This window comes from Diabrotica virgifera, chromosome 9, assembly GCF_917563875.1.
Source record: "Diabrotica virgifera virgifera chromosome 9, PGI_DIABVI_V3a".
Taxonomy (NCBI): Eukaryota; Metazoa; Arthropoda; class Insecta; order Coleoptera; family Chrysomelidae; genus Diabrotica; species Diabrotica virgifera.
This window is the reverse complement of record NC_065451.1, coordinates 174,494,307-174,517,255: the sequence shown is the minus strand read 5'-3', so window position 1 is coordinate 174,517,255 and position 22,949 is coordinate 174,494,307. Positions and strand designations below refer to the sequence as shown.

The following is a 22,949-nucleotide window of genomic DNA, read 5'->3' as shown; positions in this document are numbered from 1 at the left end:
TGACTTTATAGGTCTGTTCCTTTGTTTTAAGTGTAACACTAGTTCTTGAAAAGTGTAAAAGTGTTACACTTTCTTGTTTCTTTGTTTTTCTAGTGTTTACACTTTTTTTCACGATACACTCAACTTCTGTCGTAGAACGCGTACAACTCGTTTCTTTGAAATGCTGTAAGAAAAAAAGTGTAACACTTTTCTACACCTACCTCCGAGACGGTGGTGGATATTACACTCGTCCTGCGCAGTATCATCCAACCGGAGCCAGCTGTTTAGCCGTTAAATGTGTTTGTTTACAAAAAAGATATATTTCTTTTTAGTTTAATTTAAACTAGATTTATAAATTGAAAAAACTAAAGTAGCTACAAGTTTTAATTTAATTTTGCTTAACCTCCGAGTGGCACTTTCCTGTAATTTTAAAATTATCACTTTTCAGTGATTTTTTTAATATGCTTTTATGTCCTTAAGTTCAACAAAGCATTTCCTTTAATTACAATTAAGCCAAAACATCGCAAATCCTGGGCCCTGGACTACTAAAGGTATCCGGTATCCGCATATCAGCCATGAATATGCGTTCACTACTCTACATCAAGAAATTTACTTTCCAATGGCTCTGTCACTGAATATATCAGCAAGTATAGGAAAACCTATTTAAAACTTATAAAATCAGCTAAAAAATCGTACTATCAAAATTGTCTGAGAAGCTCTAAAAGTGTTGCAAAAGAAACTTAGTCCATAATAAACGATCTTCGAAATAAAATTCACCCAGCTTAAACATTTTTCCTTTCAGACCCTGGAAATCTAAATGAATACTTTGTTAATGTGAGTAAAAATATAACATCAACAGCTTCGTGCAATTGTACTTGAGACACTGTGTCAGGTGAGGTGTTTGAAAATTTGAGTAACTTGATTCTGGGGTGTGAATTTCTAAAACTTTTAAGTGTGGTTTTTAACCGTTGAGAAAAATTATTTATTTAGTGTTGTGTTTATAATTTAATATATGTTTTAAAATGAGTTTTGTTTTATTTTTTGAGAAAAAATTAAAAATACAGCATACTTACAGTACTTTTTTTGAAATGCTATTTTCCAAAGTTTATAAAATTTCTTACGCTCGATTTTATATTAATAAACTTAAAGTGGACTTTAAATTTAAAGTTTTCTTTAACTGTAACAATTGCTTTTTTTAAGGTAACACACACTTCTTTATTATGAAATCGAGCGTTAGTCAAAATTCTAAATGCTCAGTAAATAATAACAACAATTAGGTACTTGTATTGAAAACAACATATTTTGTAATTTGAAAAAAAAACAACATATTTGCAACATAGATAACAAAACAACATGCTTTGTTACGTATTTTAAAAAACTCTCCATCATGCATGCTCCATGAGAAAAGAAAATATAAAACTAATTTCATCCTTATTGTGTCTCAGATGGCGTAGCTACTTTTGCTATAACTACTCAATGCTTTGCTACTCTACCTACCTACATACAATTTGTATTGTTTTATCAAAAAACAAGCATTTACATACTCTGCAAATTGTATATTTTTTCTTTGCATTTTCATATGAAAAAACCGTGGTATTTATCTTGAACTTTTTTTGAACAAGGTGCAATACTTAGGTAATATTATTATTAATAAAACAAAGTATATTAAAATACAATGTTAAAAACTTTAATAATATTAGCAATATTTAAAAACTTCAATATATTATAGTATACATATTATGAATCAGTAGAAACGATTATATTTAAATTTGGTAAATTATAACTCCAATCGACCAGAGCACGACCACACAACCCAAAACACAAGTACGCAAATATGGTTGTGTGAAGCGTGGCTCGAAGCCGTGCAATTTACGAGACTCGCTCGATCTGTAGATCCTTGTGTCCTCATCTCGCCAATTAATGATTCTTTTGAGAAAGGTAAATTTCCAGAGTACCTAAAGACAGCTATCATTATTCCTCTTCATAAGGGTGGTGAAAAATCTAATTCCTGCAAGTATATACCTATTGCATTACTACTGGTACTCCAAAATTATTGAGAGACTCATAAAAGCATGACTTATGTCCTTTCTTGTTAAAAACAACATTTTATTACAAAAGTTCGGCTTTTTAAATAATAAATGTACTGCTGATGCCATGTTTTCTGTACTACATGAGGTTTATCAAGCACTGAGCAATAATCTTCACACTGCCACTGTTTTTTGTGACTATGCCAAAGCTTTTGATTGTGTAAATCATGAAATTTTGATAAAAATAACTAAATTTCTATGGAATTCGAAGAATTTCTTTGAATTGGTTTCAATCTTACTTGGATAGTTGGAAACAACTGGTTAGAGCAAATAATACAGACTCTAGTCTCCAAAATATTGTATGTGGGGTCCTCTACAAACCACAAGGTTCAGTATCAGGTCCTCTACTTTTCCTTACGTTTATTAATGACATCCCTAGTTTAAAAATTAATGGAAAAAATTTTCTTTTTGCTGATGATACCAGTATTACTTGGAGCAACTCAAATATTGCTACTATACCTTCTGATCTACTCACGATAAAAACCTGGTCCGATTCTAATTTACCTTTTTTTAACATAAAACAGTAGCATTATCCTATACAGGAGCTCGTCAATCTTTACCTCTTAACACATTCACAGACACAACTGCATATGAAGCCACTTACTCCATAAGATGTGTCTACATCTAAAGTGTGTCTGTGAATGTGTTAATAACAGCCAGATCAGTATCGTTGATTCTGTAAAGTTTCTTGGTATTTTTTTTAGATAGCAATCTTAAGGGTTAAAAGGGTCTAAAGGGATAAACATTCACTGAAAGCGATATTATCTTTAATACCCGTGGTGCCTTCAACATTTAATGTCTGACTAAATTATTCTTTATAGGCAAAAAAATTTAAGGAATTTTGAATTAATTAGTTTTTAAATAAGTACATTTACCAGCAACAGTTGTAACGTAATTGTGTCAACTCGACAGTATTTAACTAGTTATTTGAATTTAATACCCTAGCTAGGGCATTATTTTTCAAAATAAATATTGAAAAATAACGCCCTAGGGCATTATAATATAACTTACTTCGAAATCATGTACAGTGGAACCTCGATTATCCGTCTCTCCATTAACCATCACCTCTGTTAACCGTCAGGGTACATACAGAAGTTGTATTGAGTTATACATTAGCAATCATTTAAATGCAAAAAAATAAAAAAAAAGGTAATTTGATTTGTGATGAGGACACAAACGGCTATCCATTGCTGACAGATAAAGAACTCATTGAAATGGCAACAAAGGCGGACCAAACCTATTCGGAAGCTGACACAGTAGCTATATTGATGCTTGGACACAAGGAAGCTTGACTGTAGCTATACTGATGAACCTATTGTAACTGACAAAGATTTGCGTAAATAATCTAGAGAAGCTGCATCGCATATGCAATAATTCATCGAGTGGTATTCTCAACAAGAAGAAGCCAATAAAGTAGATTGCATGATCTTATGCCTTATGCCGATTAAGAAATTCAGCCGTCGCAAAATATGAAGCAGCAGTAAAACAAACACAAATTTCAGAATATTTTAAATTGATTCGATTGTATGAACACAAATCCCTCTTATATTGTCAAACAAACCATACAAATGAAATTTGAGAGTTGTACTATGAATTTTTATTTTTTTTTAATGTTCTGTTAACCGTCTTTTCGATTATCCGTCATACCCTTGGTCCGGTGCCCTGACAGATAATCGAGGTTCTACTGTAATAATATTAATGTCCGACTGGTATATTATTTGACAAATAATGACATGATTTTGAAGTCAGTTTGATAAATAATGACATGATTTCGAAGTCAGTTAAGTATGATATAATGCCCTAAGCTCTAGGGCATTATTTTGAAAAATTACGCCCTAGGGTATTAAATTTAAATAACTAGTTAAATACTGTCAAGTTGACAAATAACAACCCAAGTAAAACTATGGTTACCACAATTACGTTACGACTATTGCTGGTAAATGTACTTATTTGAAAACTAATTAATTCAAAATTCCTTCAATTTTTTGCCTATAAAAAATAATTTAGTCGGACATTAAATGTTGAAGGCACCACGGGTATTAACGATAATATCGCTTTCAGTCAACTTATATCCCTCAGGCCAAAGGCCCTCGGTATATACACCATTGACCTCAAGTGTTATTATCCTTATAATACCCTTGGTACCTTAACTATAATCTCACAATCAGCCCATAGAAGGTGTCAAATAAATAAAATATTTGGGAATCATACTTGATAATTTATTAACAATTAAACGATTACTTTATTGATTACAGTCTTTACTGGTCAAACACATTTGTTTTGAAATTCCAGCAGTTTCTTCTTTTTATACCTTTTAAATATCTGGTGGTTGTTCCTAAAACAAAGACATAAATAAAAATTCTACATTGTGTACCATAAAAAAATCATAAAAATGTGGAAAGTATCACAAGAATAAAGAAAAGTCCCAGATATAAAATTCACTATTAAAATAAAAATAGTAAATAATTATTTATATCTGACACTTTTCTTATTGGAACTTCTTTCTGGTAACATCCTTAATCTCTGACTTTTACAATTTATAAGACAAGAGATGATGAATAAAGAAAGGGAAAAGGACTCTGCAGTATACAGTTACATTCTGCTTTCATTAATCTAGAAAAAAGATCAGAAAGATAATTCAAAGTCCGAAATTGTAAAAGTCAAAAAGAGATTAAGGATGTACCAGAAAGGGGTTCTAATAAGAAAAGTTTCAGATTTAAATAATTATTTACTATTTTAATAGTGAATTTTGTATCTGGGACTTTTCTCTTTTCTTTAAGAGATATCGCTGAAGCATCCTAATAGTAGATAACTATTTTTGAAATTCCACTTAAATAGACAATTTGATTTCGTTTTGATTCAGAGGTGTGCAGGCAGCTCCACTGGGGACGCCGTAAGGCAGAAACAACTGTCTGGAGATTGTGTATCGCCTCTGGATCGAAAGGAAACATAAACTGTCTCTTCACTATCACAAGAGTATTTTAATATCTTTATTGAATAAAAGTAGTCAAAAAAAAAGGACTAGTTGGTGGAGCGAAGAGATAAAAATAGCTGTGAAAGAAAAGAAAGTACCATGGAGAGCTTATCTAGAAAATAACAGTTAATAAGCAAGGAAGCTTGTGAAAGAAAAAGTTAAAAAAGCTAAATTGGAACAGTGGGAGAGATTTGGAGAAAAGATGGAGCAAGACAGTAGTAGGACAAACCAAAAATTGTTCTATTAAGGTCTGAAAAAATGAGAGGTAAATCAGGTAGTACTGTCGTGCAAATAAAAAAAAATAAAATGGAGAAACACTTACCCAACCACAAGATATAGTTAATAGATGGAGTAAATATTCCAAAGAGTTGAGTAATGAAATAACAATGGAAGAATTAACGGAAGCCATTGCAAAAATGAAAAATGGTAAAGTGGCAGGAATAGATAATATCAAAACACGATTGTTGAAATATATGGGGGAATCTGCATTACACTACTTACACAAATTACTGATAACAATTTGGAAACAGAAACGCATCCCAGAAGATTGGGCAACAGCAGTAATGGCTCTTCTGGTAAAGAAGGGAGGTAAAAAAGTAATGTTCAAATTATCGAGGTATTTTCATGCTAAGTGTACTGGCTAAGATTTATGAATGAACACTGGAGATGAGACTGAGAAAGAAAGTGGAACATCAACTAGACGATGCACAAAAAGGTTTCTGACCGGGCACAGTGTCCAAGATCATATCTTTACTATAAGACAATGGAAAAAGCCTTTGACAAGGTACCCGGACATCACATTTGGAAAGGGCTTGAACTGTTCGATGTTGGAGGAGAACTAATTGATGCAAGTAAAATTTATGTACTGGAACATTGTGCGAGCATTAAACTGTGAATCAAACAAATTTGCTAATACACAAGGAGTAAGGCAAGGTGGAGTTTTAAGCTCACTGCTATTCATTATATTATATATATGAATGAACCAAAAAAAAAATGCAGTAGAGTCCCGAAAATTAGATTTAGGTTACCATTGATTAAAAAGTATAACTCTGAGTAAATGTGTATCTGCAGATGACATTGCATTGATACCAAGTTCAGAGAAATCTTTACAAAGCAACCTAAATTTATAGACGAGAGAACTTGCAGACAAAGGAATGAAAATAAAATTAGCAAAGACTAAAACTTTACTTATTTCCAAGACACTGAGAGAAATCCATATAAACCTAGACGGAAATTTAGTAGAACATATGAATGATTTTGAATATTTATAAACTATAATAGACAAAAAATGCAAAAAAAAATGAACAACAGAATTGCTAAAACATCACGATTATATCACTCCCTCACTACAGGTTTCATTAGCAAAAGAGAAATTAGTGAGAAGACAAAAGGGACAGTATATTATATACCTCCCTTCTCTGCTTCATGGAAGTGAAACATGGCTGGCTTTCCTAATAATTAAGCTTGAATTATCACATCTTTATTATTATTGTAGACATTTAAAATCCTTATTAATCGAATTACATTAAACTTACCACTTATAAAATGTTTACTTTTCATATTTTAATTTTAGTTCCCTTATATCTGTTCTTCTTGTGGCTTTTATCCATTGTCCCCAGCTTTGTTTGGATAATTCATTTAAATGTATTGCATGGGGAGCCTTGGGAACAGTACAAAATAAGACTTTTCCCTGTCTGCCCTACTCCCACAATTTACAACAATACAAGTTACATGTATAAGCTTCCCAAGAAAGAAAAACTGATAACTGCTATGGACTAATTCAGTTCTGTAGGCGATAAACTACTTTATATTTGATTTGCTGCACACAATTTCGCTGAACAATCGACAATAAAAACAAACAGGATATTCTTTACAAATGTAAATATTAGGATTAGGTTATGTTATGTTATGTGCCCCCAGTTAGGCCATATTCGGAAGTTCCTTATCCCTTTGCTTGATTGGCACACCGATAATTTTCGTTTAATACTGTCCGCTGTCATGAGCCGCTGTCACATCCGCTGTCATTTTACACTCAAATGTCCATAGAATTTCGTACACTTACACTCAAAAGTGTAACACCTAGGGCCGATTGTTCAATTGGAGATTATCTTCAGATTAAAAATAATCTTCAATTAAACTTAATATTGCGTTGTTCAATGCAAGTTTAACACTTAACCAACTGTTAACAAGAGATTATCTTAATCGTTCAAAAACGAAGGATTAACGGTGTTAACTAAAGATTTGTAACCTTACTTTCTGGTTTTAAATTAAATATTTTCAAGAAATTTCCAAATTGGAACAATCATAGTTATTGCACTAGCTAGGTATATGTATGTATTTTGAATTGTTCTTTCTATATATTTTCAATCGTAGATAAGATTTGCAGTAATAATGCAGTAATAATCTATTACAATTTCGTGTCTCTAATAATTAATGGCTATTTCTCTTTTATTTTGATGACAGAGATATGACAGAGGACGAATATTTCTTAGCTGTTTTTAATATAATATTTTGACTTTAAAAAAATGTGTTTCTTAAAAAATTTATATTATTATAACCCAGTGATATGCACATATAGCCAGTACAAAAATAAATTAGATCTCTCAGTGTATAGGTACTTATGCTTTCTACAAATTTATGCATGATAATAATTATTAATTATTTATAAATATGTACATATTTCCAGAAGTTTGGCTTTTTTCATTATGTGTAAAAATCAGGTAAAAACAAATTGGAAAAACTTTTAATGAAATTTTTGTGAAGGAATAGGAATTATTTTTATAAGCTAAAAATTAACATTACTATTTAAACATGTTTTTTTACGCTGTTGTTGCTGATGTTTTTTAAGTTAGCAGTTGTACTTTTAATACTTTCTTCCATTTTAAATATGTTTAATAATGTAAATTAAAATCTCTGTCAGTAGTAGTTGACATGTACTAAACACTACATGTCAAAAATCATTAACTTAACACAGAACACATTTTTATGTACAATTTTCATGATAAAGTTTGTTCCAAGTCGTTAATTAATAACTGGCAACGTTGTCGCCGCTTCAGTACTCGGGTTTAATAAATCCGAAAGTTAACTAACATTGAACAACTTCTTAAAAAATAATCTTTAGATTAAATTTAATTACGGTTTACTTAATCCATGAGTTAACTACTGATTGAACAACTGGCCCTAAAAAACAAAGGAACAGACCTTATGCTTGCTTGCAATGCATGTGCTTTGTGCTTAGTGCGGTTTTGCGTGGTAGTACTAGAACTAGACCATTAATAGTAGAACTTTAGTTATGGAACTTATAAACAATTACAAAGTTTTTTTTTTATCTCTTAATATTTCAGATTCAGGAGCTATGAGCTTAAGCCCAGATGTACCTCAGGTACGGCTCTTGAATATTCAAGTCTATATTCACGGATCCTGGCCGGATAGCCCTGGCAGCTAAGGCCATTCAAATGAAGAGAAGAAGAAGAAGAAGATTTAAGGTTATGTTATTCTGTGCTTTAAGTATAATCATAGAAGAGTGGGTGGGGTAGAAAGGGAACTCTATAGGCAGAACTGGTCCCGTATTCCAACACCATCGATATTTTTGGAAGCCAACTAAGCGTTTTAAATTGGAAGATTTCTGTAACGATTTGGAAGATTTCTGTAACGATTTGGAAGATCTCTGTAACGTTTTGGAAGATATCTGTACCGTTTTGGAAGCTTCGCTAGGCATACCAAATTCTATAATGTGCACGTTATTAATTTTTAGTTTTTGCAATAAAATATTTTTATTACAGAAACCATAAAAATAAAAATTATTATTGCAAAAACCAAAAATTAATAACATGCACAAGCATAGAATTTAGCATGAGCAGCGATTATATTTAAAAAATGATAAGTATGTATGTATGGACAATGTAAGAACAATAATGAAACCAACAAATGACAGTAATAATTATTATTTATATAAATCTTGACATAAATTCATTGTTTTCATAACATAATGTAAAATGTCTTTCTACCTTAGGAATTATTCACATTACCTGGAAACAACTAGGTACAGCTGAGGGAAGAAAAATAATTTATACACTGAAAAAATGTCTATTAATAACTAAAATATGAAACATTCACTTCACTAATCACTTGGGTACGGGATAAAAACTTAATACACAAATATAAAATTGATATAAAACGCATACACAACACAAAAATTACAAAATGACGCACTTAATTCAATACAAGACAACGTTGCCATATTTTATTTAGGAAATATATTGCATGTTTGGCTAAAATCTACTAAATCAAGAACTAAAACTTTATTAACTTATTTAAATATAATTTAGGTTTTTTTATAATAAAAACAGCAGCTAACTTAACTAGAAATAAATATAACGTGAATGTAAAAAAACCAAACTTTTTTTACATTTTAACAGGGAAACAAAATGACCTAGGTACTTAATTAATTTTTATCAGTTTTATATTTAATATTTTTATATAATATTTTGTCATCCATTGATTTTAACATATTATGCATGTCTGGATCAAATTTGGTACAATTCCCAACCTCATTCATACCTTCTTTGACAAATAATCATGAAAATACATTTTTTCTACAACCGTGTTAAAAATGCAATTTTTAGCACTCCATACGAGCGTTAAAAATGTTACTTCAAGGCACTATTAGTGCTTTAAAATTTTTAAGGCACTGCAGTTCGTATTGACCGTATAGGCAATTTGATGTAATGTCAAAAAAATATAAAAATTAAATGTCAGTCAAGTTCAAGTAAAAGTTTTTGTAGATATTGTCCTGTAATTACGTTTGTAGAAAAAATATTGTATGATATGCGTGTTAAAAACGGCGGGCGTAATTTCAGCCAGTAATCCCTTGGCCTACCTGCATAAATCAAGGGGTACCATTTATGACAGGGGTAATTTCGGCCGAGGGGTTGATGTTTACGATGAGATTAAAATATTGGTAATTACACTCCTGGGGTACTCTACACTCTAATACCCGAAAGTTAGGTTTTGACGAAGCGTTAGGTCTTCCTCCTTTGAAAATTGTACTGTGTTATATATAATATAATATATTAATTTTTTAAAATTAGCAAAATTTCGGTTCAAAACGAATAAGAAGTAAATAAAACTTAGACACCCTGTTGAGAACTTAAGTTATAGAAATAAGTTGATGTAATAATTTTATTGAAATAAAGAAATATTTTAATATTAAGCATTCTGTTATTTTATTTGATTTGCGGCCGAAAATACCTATGAGATAAGGAAGCAACTTAAAACCTCCGGCCGAATTTACCTACCGGCTTTTAGTACCTGCCCTTTTTCCGGCCGAAATTACATCCGCCCGTTAAAAAGTACATTTTTAAAGCACTCATGTGCTTTACTTTCACATGCTTGCCTTAAACGTGTACTTTTAACATTTATATCATAAATAACTATTTATTCAAAAGTTTATTGCGATCATCAGTTGTAATACGGTTAAAAACGGAAAAAAATCTTTTTCATTTTACGTTAATAGAAACGGGTAAACACATTATTTTTGCAAAGTTACATTTTACATACATATTTTAGTTTTCCGTCGTTAGTTTAATTTTAATAGCCTCACCGAATGTCAAAACTCTTTGTTATATAAATATTACCCGAAACACTACTGCACTGCTGCTTGAAACAAGAAAGTTTGGTATCAGACACCAGTTTCATTTATTTCTCTAATCTCTGTATTCATACCTACGTCCTGAATCTTATTTTCGGTAATGACATTAGGAAATTGTAAAAAAATGTCAAATGTAAATACAGTAGAACCCCGCAAATCCGAACTAATTGGGGGGACAGCCTGTTCGGATTCCGAAAAGTTCGGATTATCCGAAAGTTAGCCTTAACTAGTAGTTCAAAGATTTCATTGTGATTTTGAGTAGCCAAACGTTCTCGCAAGAGTGTGGACAATATTTTTGGACTCAAGTTGACTACGAGAGAACCAAAGTAAGTTTGGTTCAACCTTTATAAACATTTTATAAACCTATACATTAAAGTATAATATTTATTTTTAAGAAATTTTAAATGTCAAAGTCCTAGTAATCCTACATTGTCCAAATTTCTGGCTTTACTCTGTATAATAAACATGTTTTTAAGTTTTTGTCTTGAATTTTTAAATTTTTTTCACTTTCCGTTGGTTCGGATTTGCCGAAAGTTCGGATTCGCGGGGTTCGGATTTGCGGGGTTCTACTGTACTATTAAAGAGTTAATTTCATTTTAGTCATAATGCATAGCACAGAAAATGTTGATATACAGTGATGAGCGCGCTAATAACCGGCAAAATAGCTCAAAAGATGGAAAACATAATACATTGCGAAACAAAAAGAGATGAAACTAGTGGAGGTGGAAATTATCGTTATAAACGTCTAAAATACCATTACATTACATAGTTTCCCACCTTTAACGTATCAGAGGTATAACAACTGTCACTGTGACAGTAGAATTTTATAAAATACTCCTGTCACAGCTGTCACAGACGTCTACAGTTGGAAAACTATGTAATGTAATCTTAATTAATAGTACGTTTATAACGATAATTTCCACCTCCACTAGTTTCATCTCTTTTTGTTTCGCAATGTATTATGTTTTCCATCTTTTGAGCTTTTTTGCCGGTTATTAGCGTGCTCATCAGTGTATACCAAAAACCTACTAAAAAATATTGCCTACTAGAATTAAAAAAATATATATCAAAAATCTATTAAAAAAGTAGAAATCTGCTGAATGTGGCAACGCTGTTACCAAATAAACACAACTGTCCAACTCGACATTCAATTGTCAAATATTCTTCTTCTTTTCAATTAGCCTTGTACCACATATATTAGCGATCCACATTATGTGTCGCCATCTCTAATTCCGGAAGCTCACTATATATATGGAACCAATTTTTTCCATTGAGTTCGCAGGGCATGAGTATAATATAGTAATCAAGTGTAATAAAATGGAAGTAAAACAAGAAATTACGGAGGAAACGTGCAAAATAGAAATAGAGTATAATGACTTGGATGATGCCCTTTTGGATAGCTTTAAATGTGAAGTTCAGGATGAATGCAACAACCAGGACACATGTGATTCTGTAGACTTGAAGAAATGTCCCATAAATAGTGAAATCGAACAACATGAAAATAAATTCGACCCATTTGAAGAAGACCAAAAAACTGAAAAAGGTTAGTAACAAAATATTTAGTACAGTAAAACCTGAAACATCCGGATCAATGTGGAGACCGACCGATCCAGATATGAAAAAATCCGGATATCAAGACCACTTCTTTTAGAGTCTCTGAAACGTTTTCTCTTTCATCCATTCCAGCAATCAAGGCTGTCAATAACTTTTGTTGATATACACATTTTATAGATTTTGTAACACCTTGATCCATAGACTAATAGATGGATGTCACATTTGGAGGCAAAAAAGACACTTTATTTCACCGTCTTTTAGTTTTTTGTTCTTTTGAGTCGGGATGACAGGGTGCGTTGTCTAACAGAAGGAGGAGGACTGGCTTTCTCGGTAGATGCGAGACATTGTGTACAAGATTTAAAGCAGAATGAAAGACTAAATTATTACTGAGGCCCGAAAGTCCCTTAGAATAAATAAAAAGTTTATTTTGAATCAGATATTTGAAATTAAAAATCACACTAAATTTTCTCTTAGTTTTTCAACCCTGTAACTTATTAAAATAAACATTATAGAAGTTCTCAGGGACTTTCGGCCCTAGCTAATAACGTAATCTTTCATTCTGCGATTAAATTTTTCAAAAATAATTATTAGTTTTCTCAGGATTCGAAAAAAATGAATCCCCATTTGAATAGCATTGCAGCCGAAAATACGTACCCATCCTCTTAACTTAAAAAATGATTTTATTGATGTTTCAATTTCCACGTCAGATGTCGTCGTTATCAAAATATGAAATATTACTAAATTAAACCAAATTGTTGTTGCTTAGTAAAAAAATTCTTCTAATAATTAATCTGACTTATTCATATCAGCAATTCAAACATATCTTATATTATGCCAATATTTATGAGTTGCCTTCCTGGAACAACTTTATTGAAAGATAGTTTATTCGATTACATGAAATCAACTTTAACTCAAGAATATCTGTCACAAAAAAATCATAGCATGTGGTTTGTCTTTACAAAGACACCACATGCAATGATGACTTTCTAATTCTCGTGTTAGTGATTCTATAGTAAATCACGAGGAAAAACCTCATGATACTATCCTGACATTGTAATATTTTCTTTCTATTGACTTCGTCTTTCATTTAGTATGGGTAACCACATCCTACTGCATTCTACCGAGGAATTTGCAACACAATTACAGTCAGAAAAATGAAAGATTACCCATGAATGATCACATCAATCACTTATTTTGTATTTGCTGTCTTTTTCTATAGATAACAAACGTTTGTTATAGAAAAAGACAGCAAATACAAAATAAGTGATTGATATGATCGTTCATGGGCAATCTTTCATTTTTCCGACTGTATTTTCATTTAGCATAATTTGAGCCGCTTCTTTGATTTTTACCTTTTTACTATCTATTTCTTTCAGTTCACTGTCCCAAGCATTTTGACATGTTTTGAGATTTATCAAATTCTCTATTTTTAATACAAGACTTATGTTCACTTATTCTAAAGTTTAAGGGCCTTGATGTTTCGTTTCATCTAAAAAAATTGTTTGCATTCACAAGGTATTTTATAAATACAATTCTTTGTTCTTTCTTATTAATATTTATTGACGGAAAACTCCATTTTACAATTAAAATTAAAAGTCAAAATTAAACATTGAACACAAGTTAACTTACATTTTTTATTTATTTATTTACGGGTCTCCCCAATTTAAAAAAAAATATACATATATAAACAATAAGTAGAAGTAAAAGTAGTATTGGTAAAGTCCAGTAAAACAGTAAAAAAACTAAAAATAAAATAAAATGAATTAAATGAAAGTGTGACAGCATAAAACTGTAGTAAGTACATTACAATAAAACTAAATTTAACATACACACAATCCACGTTATGCAGTGACAATACATAATAATATAATATAAATTGACATTAATCAACTAACTACAGACAATAAAAAAATTAACAAATTACATAATACAAAAGCATTATCCATGGCAAAAATTAACAAATCCACTGAAAATATAATATTAAATATTAAATATTAAACATAAGTGCTGACCGGAAAAACTGATTTTAGTTGGTTTTTAAATACTCGACTGGAAGAAGAGAATAAATCGATGTCCAAATCATTCAGGCGACTTAAAGTTCTATCTATTGGTGAGTTAAGACCATAGTTAGTTGAATGATGAGGTACATGGAACAAGTTATTATTTCTCAGATTATGGTTTGGAATATTAAAGTTTATTAATTTTAATAAATCAGGACAATTGATTTCACTATTTAATAGTTTATAAATAAAAGCTAGATCATTTATAATTCTACGGTCTTTTAAGGAGTGCAAATTGAGATCACTACGGATGATGGTATAGTTGTGGTTTAGTTCAATAACATTATATCCCAATCTGTATGCTGCAAATCTTAAAAACTTATTTTGAACTCTCTCGAGACAAACAACATGAACATTATAAAATGGTGACCAGACAATAGAGGAGAATTCTAATATAGATATAACCAATGATGAGTAAACAGCCTTTATTGTATTAAGGGAAAGATCAGCACAACTGCGAAGTATATAACCCAGTACTTTTGAAGCCTTTGCTGTCACATAGTTAATGTGATCCACAAACGTTAAGTTTTCATCGAATATTACTCCTAAATCCTTTACTGCTCTAACATAAGAGAGCGCTTTACTGTCGATGACATATGATGATTGATATTTTTTTGCAACTTTGTGGAAGCTAATGAAATGACATTTATTAATGTTTAAAAAGAGTCTGTTTTTGTTACACCACTCAACTAAATTATTGAGATCGTTTTGAAGGAGACTACAATCTTCATGATCTTTGATAGATCTGTAAATCTTCAAATCATCAGCAAATAGCAAGTACTTAGAGTGATTAAAACATTCACCTATGTCGTTAATAAACAGATTGAACAGAAGGGGCGAGCAATGAGCACCTTGTGGAACTCCAGATTTTATTTGTATTGTATCTGACATAAATGAACCCAGTTTGACTTTTTGTGTGCGACCTATTAAATAGCTATCAAACCACTTTAAAAGCTGATCGCTGAAACCATATGCCTTAAGTTTATGTAGCAGTAAGTAGTGGTCAATCCTATCAAAGGCTTTTGAAAAGTCTGTGTATACACAATCTACCTGACATTTTCTTTCCAGATCTCTGATAATAGATGTTTCATAAGATAGTAAGTTTGTAGTTGTGGATTTCTTGTGCATAAAGCCATGTTGATAATTATTTATTAATTGTTGACAAGTAAAACTAATATGGTTATAAATCAACTTATCAAGTAGTTTAGGAATGGTCGATTGTTTAGATATACCTCTGTAATTTTCTATATTTTCTCTTTCGCCAGATTTAAAAATTGGAATTAAATGGCTAGTTTTCCATTTATCAGGAAGAATGCCTAATTTCAATGATAAGTTATATAGAACAAACAATGGTTGAGTTAGACTGTAAGCACAGTTTTTCAAGAAAAAATCGGGAAGACCATCCGGTCCAGCTGTTACATTATTAGAAAGTTTTGACAAACCATCGAAAATAACTTCCGCTGTCAAAGAATCACACTTTATAGATGAATAATTATTAAATGTGTCATGATAACTTACATCCAGGGAAGAAACATAAACTTCAGAGAAGTAAACAGCAAAAAGTTCACTTATCTGATCACCATTCACAGCTTTTTTATCAGCTAGATACATATTATTAGGAACATCATATAGATTATTTTTTCGGCTAAAAAATCTCCAAAATGACCTGGGATCGGTATTAAAATTATTTTCAAGGTCTTTTTTGTAATTCACAAAACATTCTTTAGATAAAATATTACATTGACTACGTAACTTTGAAAATTCTGTGTAATAACAGCGATTGCCAGTATTCTTGTAATTTTTGTGAGCTATTTTCTTTTGGATGATTAAATTTCTCAACTCAGCATTGAACCACTTTGGGAAAGTTGATACCTTACTTTTCTTTTTGGGCACAAAAAGATTTAATGCCATACTCATAATATGATAGAAATTGTGTACTGCAGTATTTATGTCATTTAAATTTAAATACTTGTGCCAATTGATAGGTCCCAAATAATTCTGTAAGCTAATATAATCAGCGTTTCTGAAATCATAGTAAAATTCTTGGCACAGTAAATTATTTGTAATGCCCGATATAGGTAAATCAAAGGAGTATGGTTTGTGATGGGTAGATTCAGAAAAAATAGGATCTATTGCAGATGAAACTAGAATACTATCCACATTCGAAAATAGTAGATCTAAAAACTTATTATTAGAGTTAGGAATAGTAATATGCTGTTTAAAATCAAGAAAAGCATAACATTGTGCTACACTAGAAATGTTTTCATTCATCTGAGATGGTGATATATTATTTAAATCGGAAGTTATATTAGGCAAGTTAAAATCACCAAAAATATAAAAGTTGCATTTATTATACTGAATTCTCAAATCTTCAATCGTTTCAACATGTGATAGATAACAATTATTTGGACTGTTAGGAGGAATATACACGCCACCAATGATAAAATTAAAATTTGAAACAGAACAAGATATAAATAACTGTTCCACTGAATTGTTTATGAGGCTCATTCTAAAAGCTTTTATTTTTCTATGAATAAGTATCAAAATCCCTCCACCTCTACTTTTAGTACTTGAAAGATTAGATCTATCACATCTGAATATCTGATAATTAACCAAATAAAGTTCCTTATCTAGGAAATCATCGTTCAACCAACTTTCAATAATGACAAATATATCAAAGCAAGAACAATTAACTGCTGCAGAGAAATCAGATAATTTTGTCCTTAAACCTCCTACATTATGACAGTAGATTTTCAGTGTATTGGAAACTTGTGGAATGATCATTTCGAGTTTTTTTGCTGATTATATTTGGTTATTTTAGGCTCACCATTAATATACCTTATAACTAGATCTTTCTCACCTTTAGATTTCCTTTCTGCCAATTCAGTTTTTAACTTATTTAAGATGTTTTGTTGAAGACGCGTGAGGTCAGCACTTATGAAAATATGTCTATCACGGCTTACATTATATTTATTTTTTAACACATCAAATACATCCTGGGGTCTTGAGAGCTCCACCTTTACAGAACGATGTCCATTTTTATTTTTCTTGCCAACTCTGGTTATCTTAACAATACTTATTTCATCACTGGAGGCTTCACTTATGATTGAACGCACAGTTGTAGTGTCATTTGGGGATTCTGGCAAATTAAAGATCATAATGTTCCTAGCTCTAGCATTACGCTCTTGAATTTCATTAATTATAGATTCATCATTCGAAATTGACGGTGTAGTAGTTAATTGTGGTATAGAAGTGTTTTTGGCTTCAATACTTTCCTGAAGATGTTTCACCTCTAGGCGTAACTCGCTGACGATTTTGTATAATTTAGGTACAGCTGCCATGCCCTCCAAACATTGCTGACAGAAATACTTCAGTTGACGACTGTTCTTTAGGTCCATGACTCTCAGTTCCGAAGCCGAGAGTTCCGTGCATTTTCGATGTAAACTCCTTTCACAGCTATCACAACTCAGTGCATCCTTGGAGTCACTGATGTCTTTGTCACATTCTAAACAATTCATTGCCATAATTAAATGTATGAAATAATTGTATTGCGAAGAACGTCGGTCGTAACAGTAGCCACTTCCAAAAGATAAAATTAAAAGTAATAAATAAGTACTTAAAGGTTAATGATATTTGCTGAATTTTTCTTGATCATTAACCAGTTTGTTTATAAGAACCACTTTTTGTAACTGTTATGGTTTGGGAAATAGTAATATCACTTATTTCAATTATTTCACTTATGATGCCAACCTACTGAAAACAAATTGCATTATATTGTAGGTCTCAATCCCAGCAATATTTTGATATTAAAATCACTAATTAAAACGAAAAATTTCCACACAAAAACTTAGTTTTAACAAGAACACATTTATACAAACTACTTATTGTTGCTGTCGCTATCACCTTTTTTGGTGACATTACTTACAATTAAACTAACGACATCAAAAAATTAAAACCAAACTAAAATAATTCACGTGAAATAGTACTTTTAAAAGCATTTAGTGTGACTCCCATAAAGTCTATATTTGGAAACTCATTTACACTAGAAACAATTCTATTTAAAGGCATATTTTCTGCATGACGTGTATTGCACGATCTAACAGATAGCAAGGGACATCTTCTCAAATTCCTAGCTGGAACATAAAAATCTATTCGACCCAGAATGCTAGGTGCAACAATAATACCATTTAACACCTTAAATACGAAATTAAGGTCAAAGTATCGCCTGCGATCCTCTAGACGGTGCAAATGAAACATCTGCATGACCTGACTGGAATTCAATTTCCTCTAGTACCTAATCTATACCGCAGATATCTAACGAATTTATTTTGAATCGATTCAATTCGATATTTGTGATTCTCATAACTTGGACTCCAAATCACTGAACAATACTCTAGTAATGAACGAACATAACTCAAAAACAATCTCACAATTACAAACAAATTATTAAAATCATATGACATTCTGATGACTAACCCTAATGTCCGATTAGCACGCGCAATAATGGCATCATAATGGTCCACGAAACTTAGCTTACTATCCAGTAACACACCTAAATCCTTAATTACCTGAACCCTAGATAAATCCACATCTCCTATCTTGTATTTAAAATTACTGGTGGTCTTATTACGTGAAAAAATAATATATGAGCATTTCGAAGCATTCAGGGCTGGTTGTTCGAACGCTAATCAACAATGATCATTATCAAATATTTAATTACTGTCACCAAAACTGTCAATGTCAACTTTGTTTGGGTTGCTGAAAACATAATTAATTACAATTATGAGATTTATTATTAATTATGTTAATAATTATTGTTATATTAATTGATTATAGTCTCAGAATTGTAATTAATTATGTTTTTAACAACCCAAACAAAGTTGACATTGACAGTAATTAATTATTTGATAATGATCATTGCTGATTAGCGTTCGAACAACCGGCCCTTAATCTAAGATTATTTTCCTGGCACCAATGTACTAAAGAATCCAAGTCTCTCTGCAAACCCTCACAATCAGATTCTGACCTAATGCATTTAAATATCTTTAAGTCGTCTGCAAATATCAGATATTCAGATTTAAAGTTCCTACCAATATCATTTACCAACAACAGAAAAAGCTTAGGACCCAAATGGGAACCCTGCGGAGCCCCTGACACGGCTTCAAATCCATTAGAAACACATCCTGCTGATCTTACTTACAATGTTCTTCCTTACAAATACGAAGTAAACCAAGCTAATAAAGAACCAGTGATACCAAAGTTTCTCAGCTTTGTAATTAAGACATTATGATCTAGTAGGTCAAAGGCCTTACTGAAATCGGTGTATATAGAGTGCACCTCGTAACCCTCATCCATTGCTGTACCTATACTATCGATATACAAAAAGAGGTTAGTGAGAGTAGAACGTCCGCCTACAAATCCATGTTGGTTGTCCGTAATAATGTTCCTAAAACAATTATCCATACTTGGCAAAACCATTTTTTCAAATACTTTAGATAAGGCTGACTGAATACAAACTGGCCGATAATTTTTGATATCACTATGATCTCCTGCCTTGAAAATAGGACACACAAAGGAATGTTTCCATCTGTTCGGGAAAATTCCCGTCTGGAGAGATTTATTAAGAACATATACCTACTAATGGTTCACACAAGAACACTGCACTTTCTCTTAGGAACAAATTCGGTATCAAATCAGGGCCAGCCCCTTTATTGACATTTAATGATAACAACACATTCAGTAAATTGTCAAAAGTGACTTCAAGGTTACTTATTGTTCGAGATTTCTTGTTCATTGTTGGGTTTAGTTTTAGATAAAACAGATCTCAATGTGTTGATTGTCTTGAATGTTGTTAAAATGTTGAATTTATTTCCTATTGTTTTAAGTTACTCGGATAGTCTTTTTATACATGGTATTGATATTATCCTCGTATTATTTCTTGTGAATGTTATATGATTCCGTTCTAAGTTGTTCTGTTCCATTCGATCCAATCTCGGCAACTGCTTATTTATAAATGACAAAGGATAATCATTTTTTAATAAAACAGATGTTAACAATATTGTTTTTCTTCTAAGAATGAATTTTCGTTAGCACAAGTAATTTTGGCTCTATCATATAAGGATTTAATGATTCCCTTTTTAACGTTGATGTTGTGATTTGATTTGTAATTTCGAGATCTCTTGGTGCATGTTGGTTTTCTGTACACTTAAGTCTCATATTCAGTATCCTTCTTTGAGACTAAAACATCGAGGAAAGGCAGGGTATTATTATATTCCTTTTCCATTGTAAATGTTATTGTCTCTTCTTGATTGTTTATAATATTTAGGAATGTGTCCAACAATTCTGATCTATGAGGCCATATTGAGAGCACATCATCTACAATATAGTCCAGGAACCAAAGCTTTTCACCTTGCAATTGTTACAGAATGGATCGATTTGCTTGAAAATTTGAGAATAAGTAGTGGATAGTCCAAGGATCAAAGTCTATATGATGCCGAAAGGCGTTTTTACCATGGGGGTGTTTGGCACCCCATCTCGGGGGTGGAAATTTTTTATTATATTTTGACTGCAAAAGTTGATAAAAATATTCATTCTAAGCAAAAAATGTTCTATACATTTTTTTGATAAAATTAATAGTTTTCGATTTATTCGCTATCGAAAGTGTTAGTTTTATATTGAAAAAAATCAATGTTTTACAATAATACTCATTTATGATCCACTCAATTTTTGCAGTAGAAAAATTTTTTTCAAACACAAGTTTTTGGGAATTAAATAACCTACAATTTCATATTACTTATAAACTTACACATTACGTTCAACAGTTTCCAGAACATGATTTATTATTCTTCACTGCATAATCCATCATCAGATATTGTTAATATTCTTAACTGTATTGTTAAAATATTGTTAACTGTATTAATTCAACAGGATTAATACATCGTGGATTCAAAGCATTTTGGGAAGAGTTAGAGACAGAACATACTGATGTCTTATACCACAATCAACAATCATATTCGATAATTAAGTTTAGAAAAGGTTCTTAAAGGATGCTGTGAATTAGGGGAGGAAATTATTTAGAAATTAAACACTGCTACTTTGCTAAATTTATAAGTGTTGATCGCAAAATGAAACTTTTGTAATGAAATTCAAACTATTCATTGATCTTATAAAAAAGACAGAATTAGTCCAATTATTTCCCAATAATTTTGTTTAGTCCGGATCTGGATTATGCTTGTGATTAGAAGTTTGGTTAGAATACAAAGATTGCAATGGGCCGGACATGTGATAAGAATGGGAGAGGATAGGCTACCAAAAAGAGCACTGAATGCTAGAATGTAGGGAAAGAGACCAGTCGAAAAGCCAAGAAAGCGCTGGAGGGTGGAGAAAAAAATAAAGGAGACCAAAGCTCAATTTGGGCTGTAGTGCCGTAGAAAAAGAAGTTGGGTGGTTTGGATTTTAAATGAGAGATATCTATGGCAAATATCAAAAAATATACAAGGTGGTTCTAAAGTTATGCTTCCAGAAAGACATGGGCAAAATCGATAAAACACCCTGTAACTCAAATATAAAAATCATTGAGGCAATAAATGTACTATATCTAGAACCGCCTTCGTGATCTCTATTGACAATTTAAGTATTCCCGTTTCTCAATGAAACACCCTGTATATTTGCGGCAAATACCGTGCTTAAATTAAGTGCGAGTGTGATACAGGGGGTAGGGATATGGTTTAAACATTTTGAAATTTTCGATTTTTTTTATTATTTTGTATGAAAATACATAATTTCAAAAATATTCTCTGAAAATTTCAGTTTAACCCTAGGAAAACTACCAGAAATACAGCATGTTTAATATCCCTACCTTCGACTCGCTTTGCAACAGCTTGTTGAGCGTAGTGAGAAACGTTCAACAGCTGTTCCATTTTCTTTTGTAAATTATTTTGCGATTTAAAAACATTTTCCGATGTGCATCACTTTACGATTTGACAGACAGAAGAAATTGAAAATAAAAGTTGTCAAAACTAAACGTGTTTTTCTCAAAACTGCTCAACTGCTTTTTATAAGCGGTGGACATTGTAACTCAAAGGCTACTTGACAGATCCACCTGAAATTTTCATATATTTTCTTGAGACATTTTTAGGTAACAAGGTTTAGACATTTTTAGGTAACAAAAAAATCATTTTGTTTAGGTGTCGGTAAAAATTTGCCACCGTTGGCTTATTTTTCAATAGTTGGTCTTGAAACATTTTTTTCTGATATTCTTTGAATTGTACTGAATATGTTTATTTAATTTAAAAATAAAATAATTCTACCGTAGTTTCAAACAAATTAAAGAAAAATTGCTTAACATACCCCCCCCCCCCTCCCAAGGTTAAAAATTCGAAAACATTGCGGCCCTTGGTAATAGTCCAAAAACCTTTTGTGGCCCTTATTTAAAAAAGTTTGCCCACCCCTGGTGTATATGTATTTTAAACTGGCAGATTTTCGATGTTAGCTGCATATTGTAGCGAAACAGCTGTACTTTTAATTGTGCCATATGCATTTCGCATGTATGTACAATGTGGAGGTAGTAACACAGTCAAATTTACATTTTACATTTTCTACAACCCCTTGGACTACCCCTGTCCGGATTTGGCCTTAATAAATTA

General features: G+C 31.5%; 1 protein-coding gene and 1 long non-coding RNA gene across 4 annotated transcripts in view; one reads left to right on the top strand and one right to left on the bottom strand.

Annotated features, from left to right (window-relative positions):
* Positions 1 to 4,271: 4,271 nt before the first annotated feature.
* LOC126891969 (uncharacterized) lies at positions 4,272 to 8,808 on the bottom strand. Its single transcript, XR_007700628.1, has 2 exons — positions 6,576 to 8,808; positions 4,272 to 4,401 (listed from the first exon to the last, which is right to left on the bottom strand). It is a non-coding gene; the product is annotated as an uncharacterized LOC126891969 (long non-coding RNA).
* A 2,634-nt stretch (positions 8,809 to 11,442) lies between these two features.
* Positions 11,443 to 22,949, top strand: part of LOC126891951 (zinc finger protein 235-like) — a 45,914-nt gene continuing 34,407 nt past the window's right edge. Inside the window, exon 1 of one of the 3 annotated variants that reach the window (XM_050661298.1) lies at positions 11,443 to 12,233. In XM_050661298.1, coding sequence (XP_050517255.1) covers positions 11,942 to 12,233 — 292 coding nt within the window. In that variant the 5' untranslated portion in view covers positions 11,443 to 11,941. The remainder of the gene's footprint in view (positions 12,234 to 22,949) is intronic. The other 2 variants (XM_050661300.1, XM_050661299.1) reach the window with 2 other exon arrangements.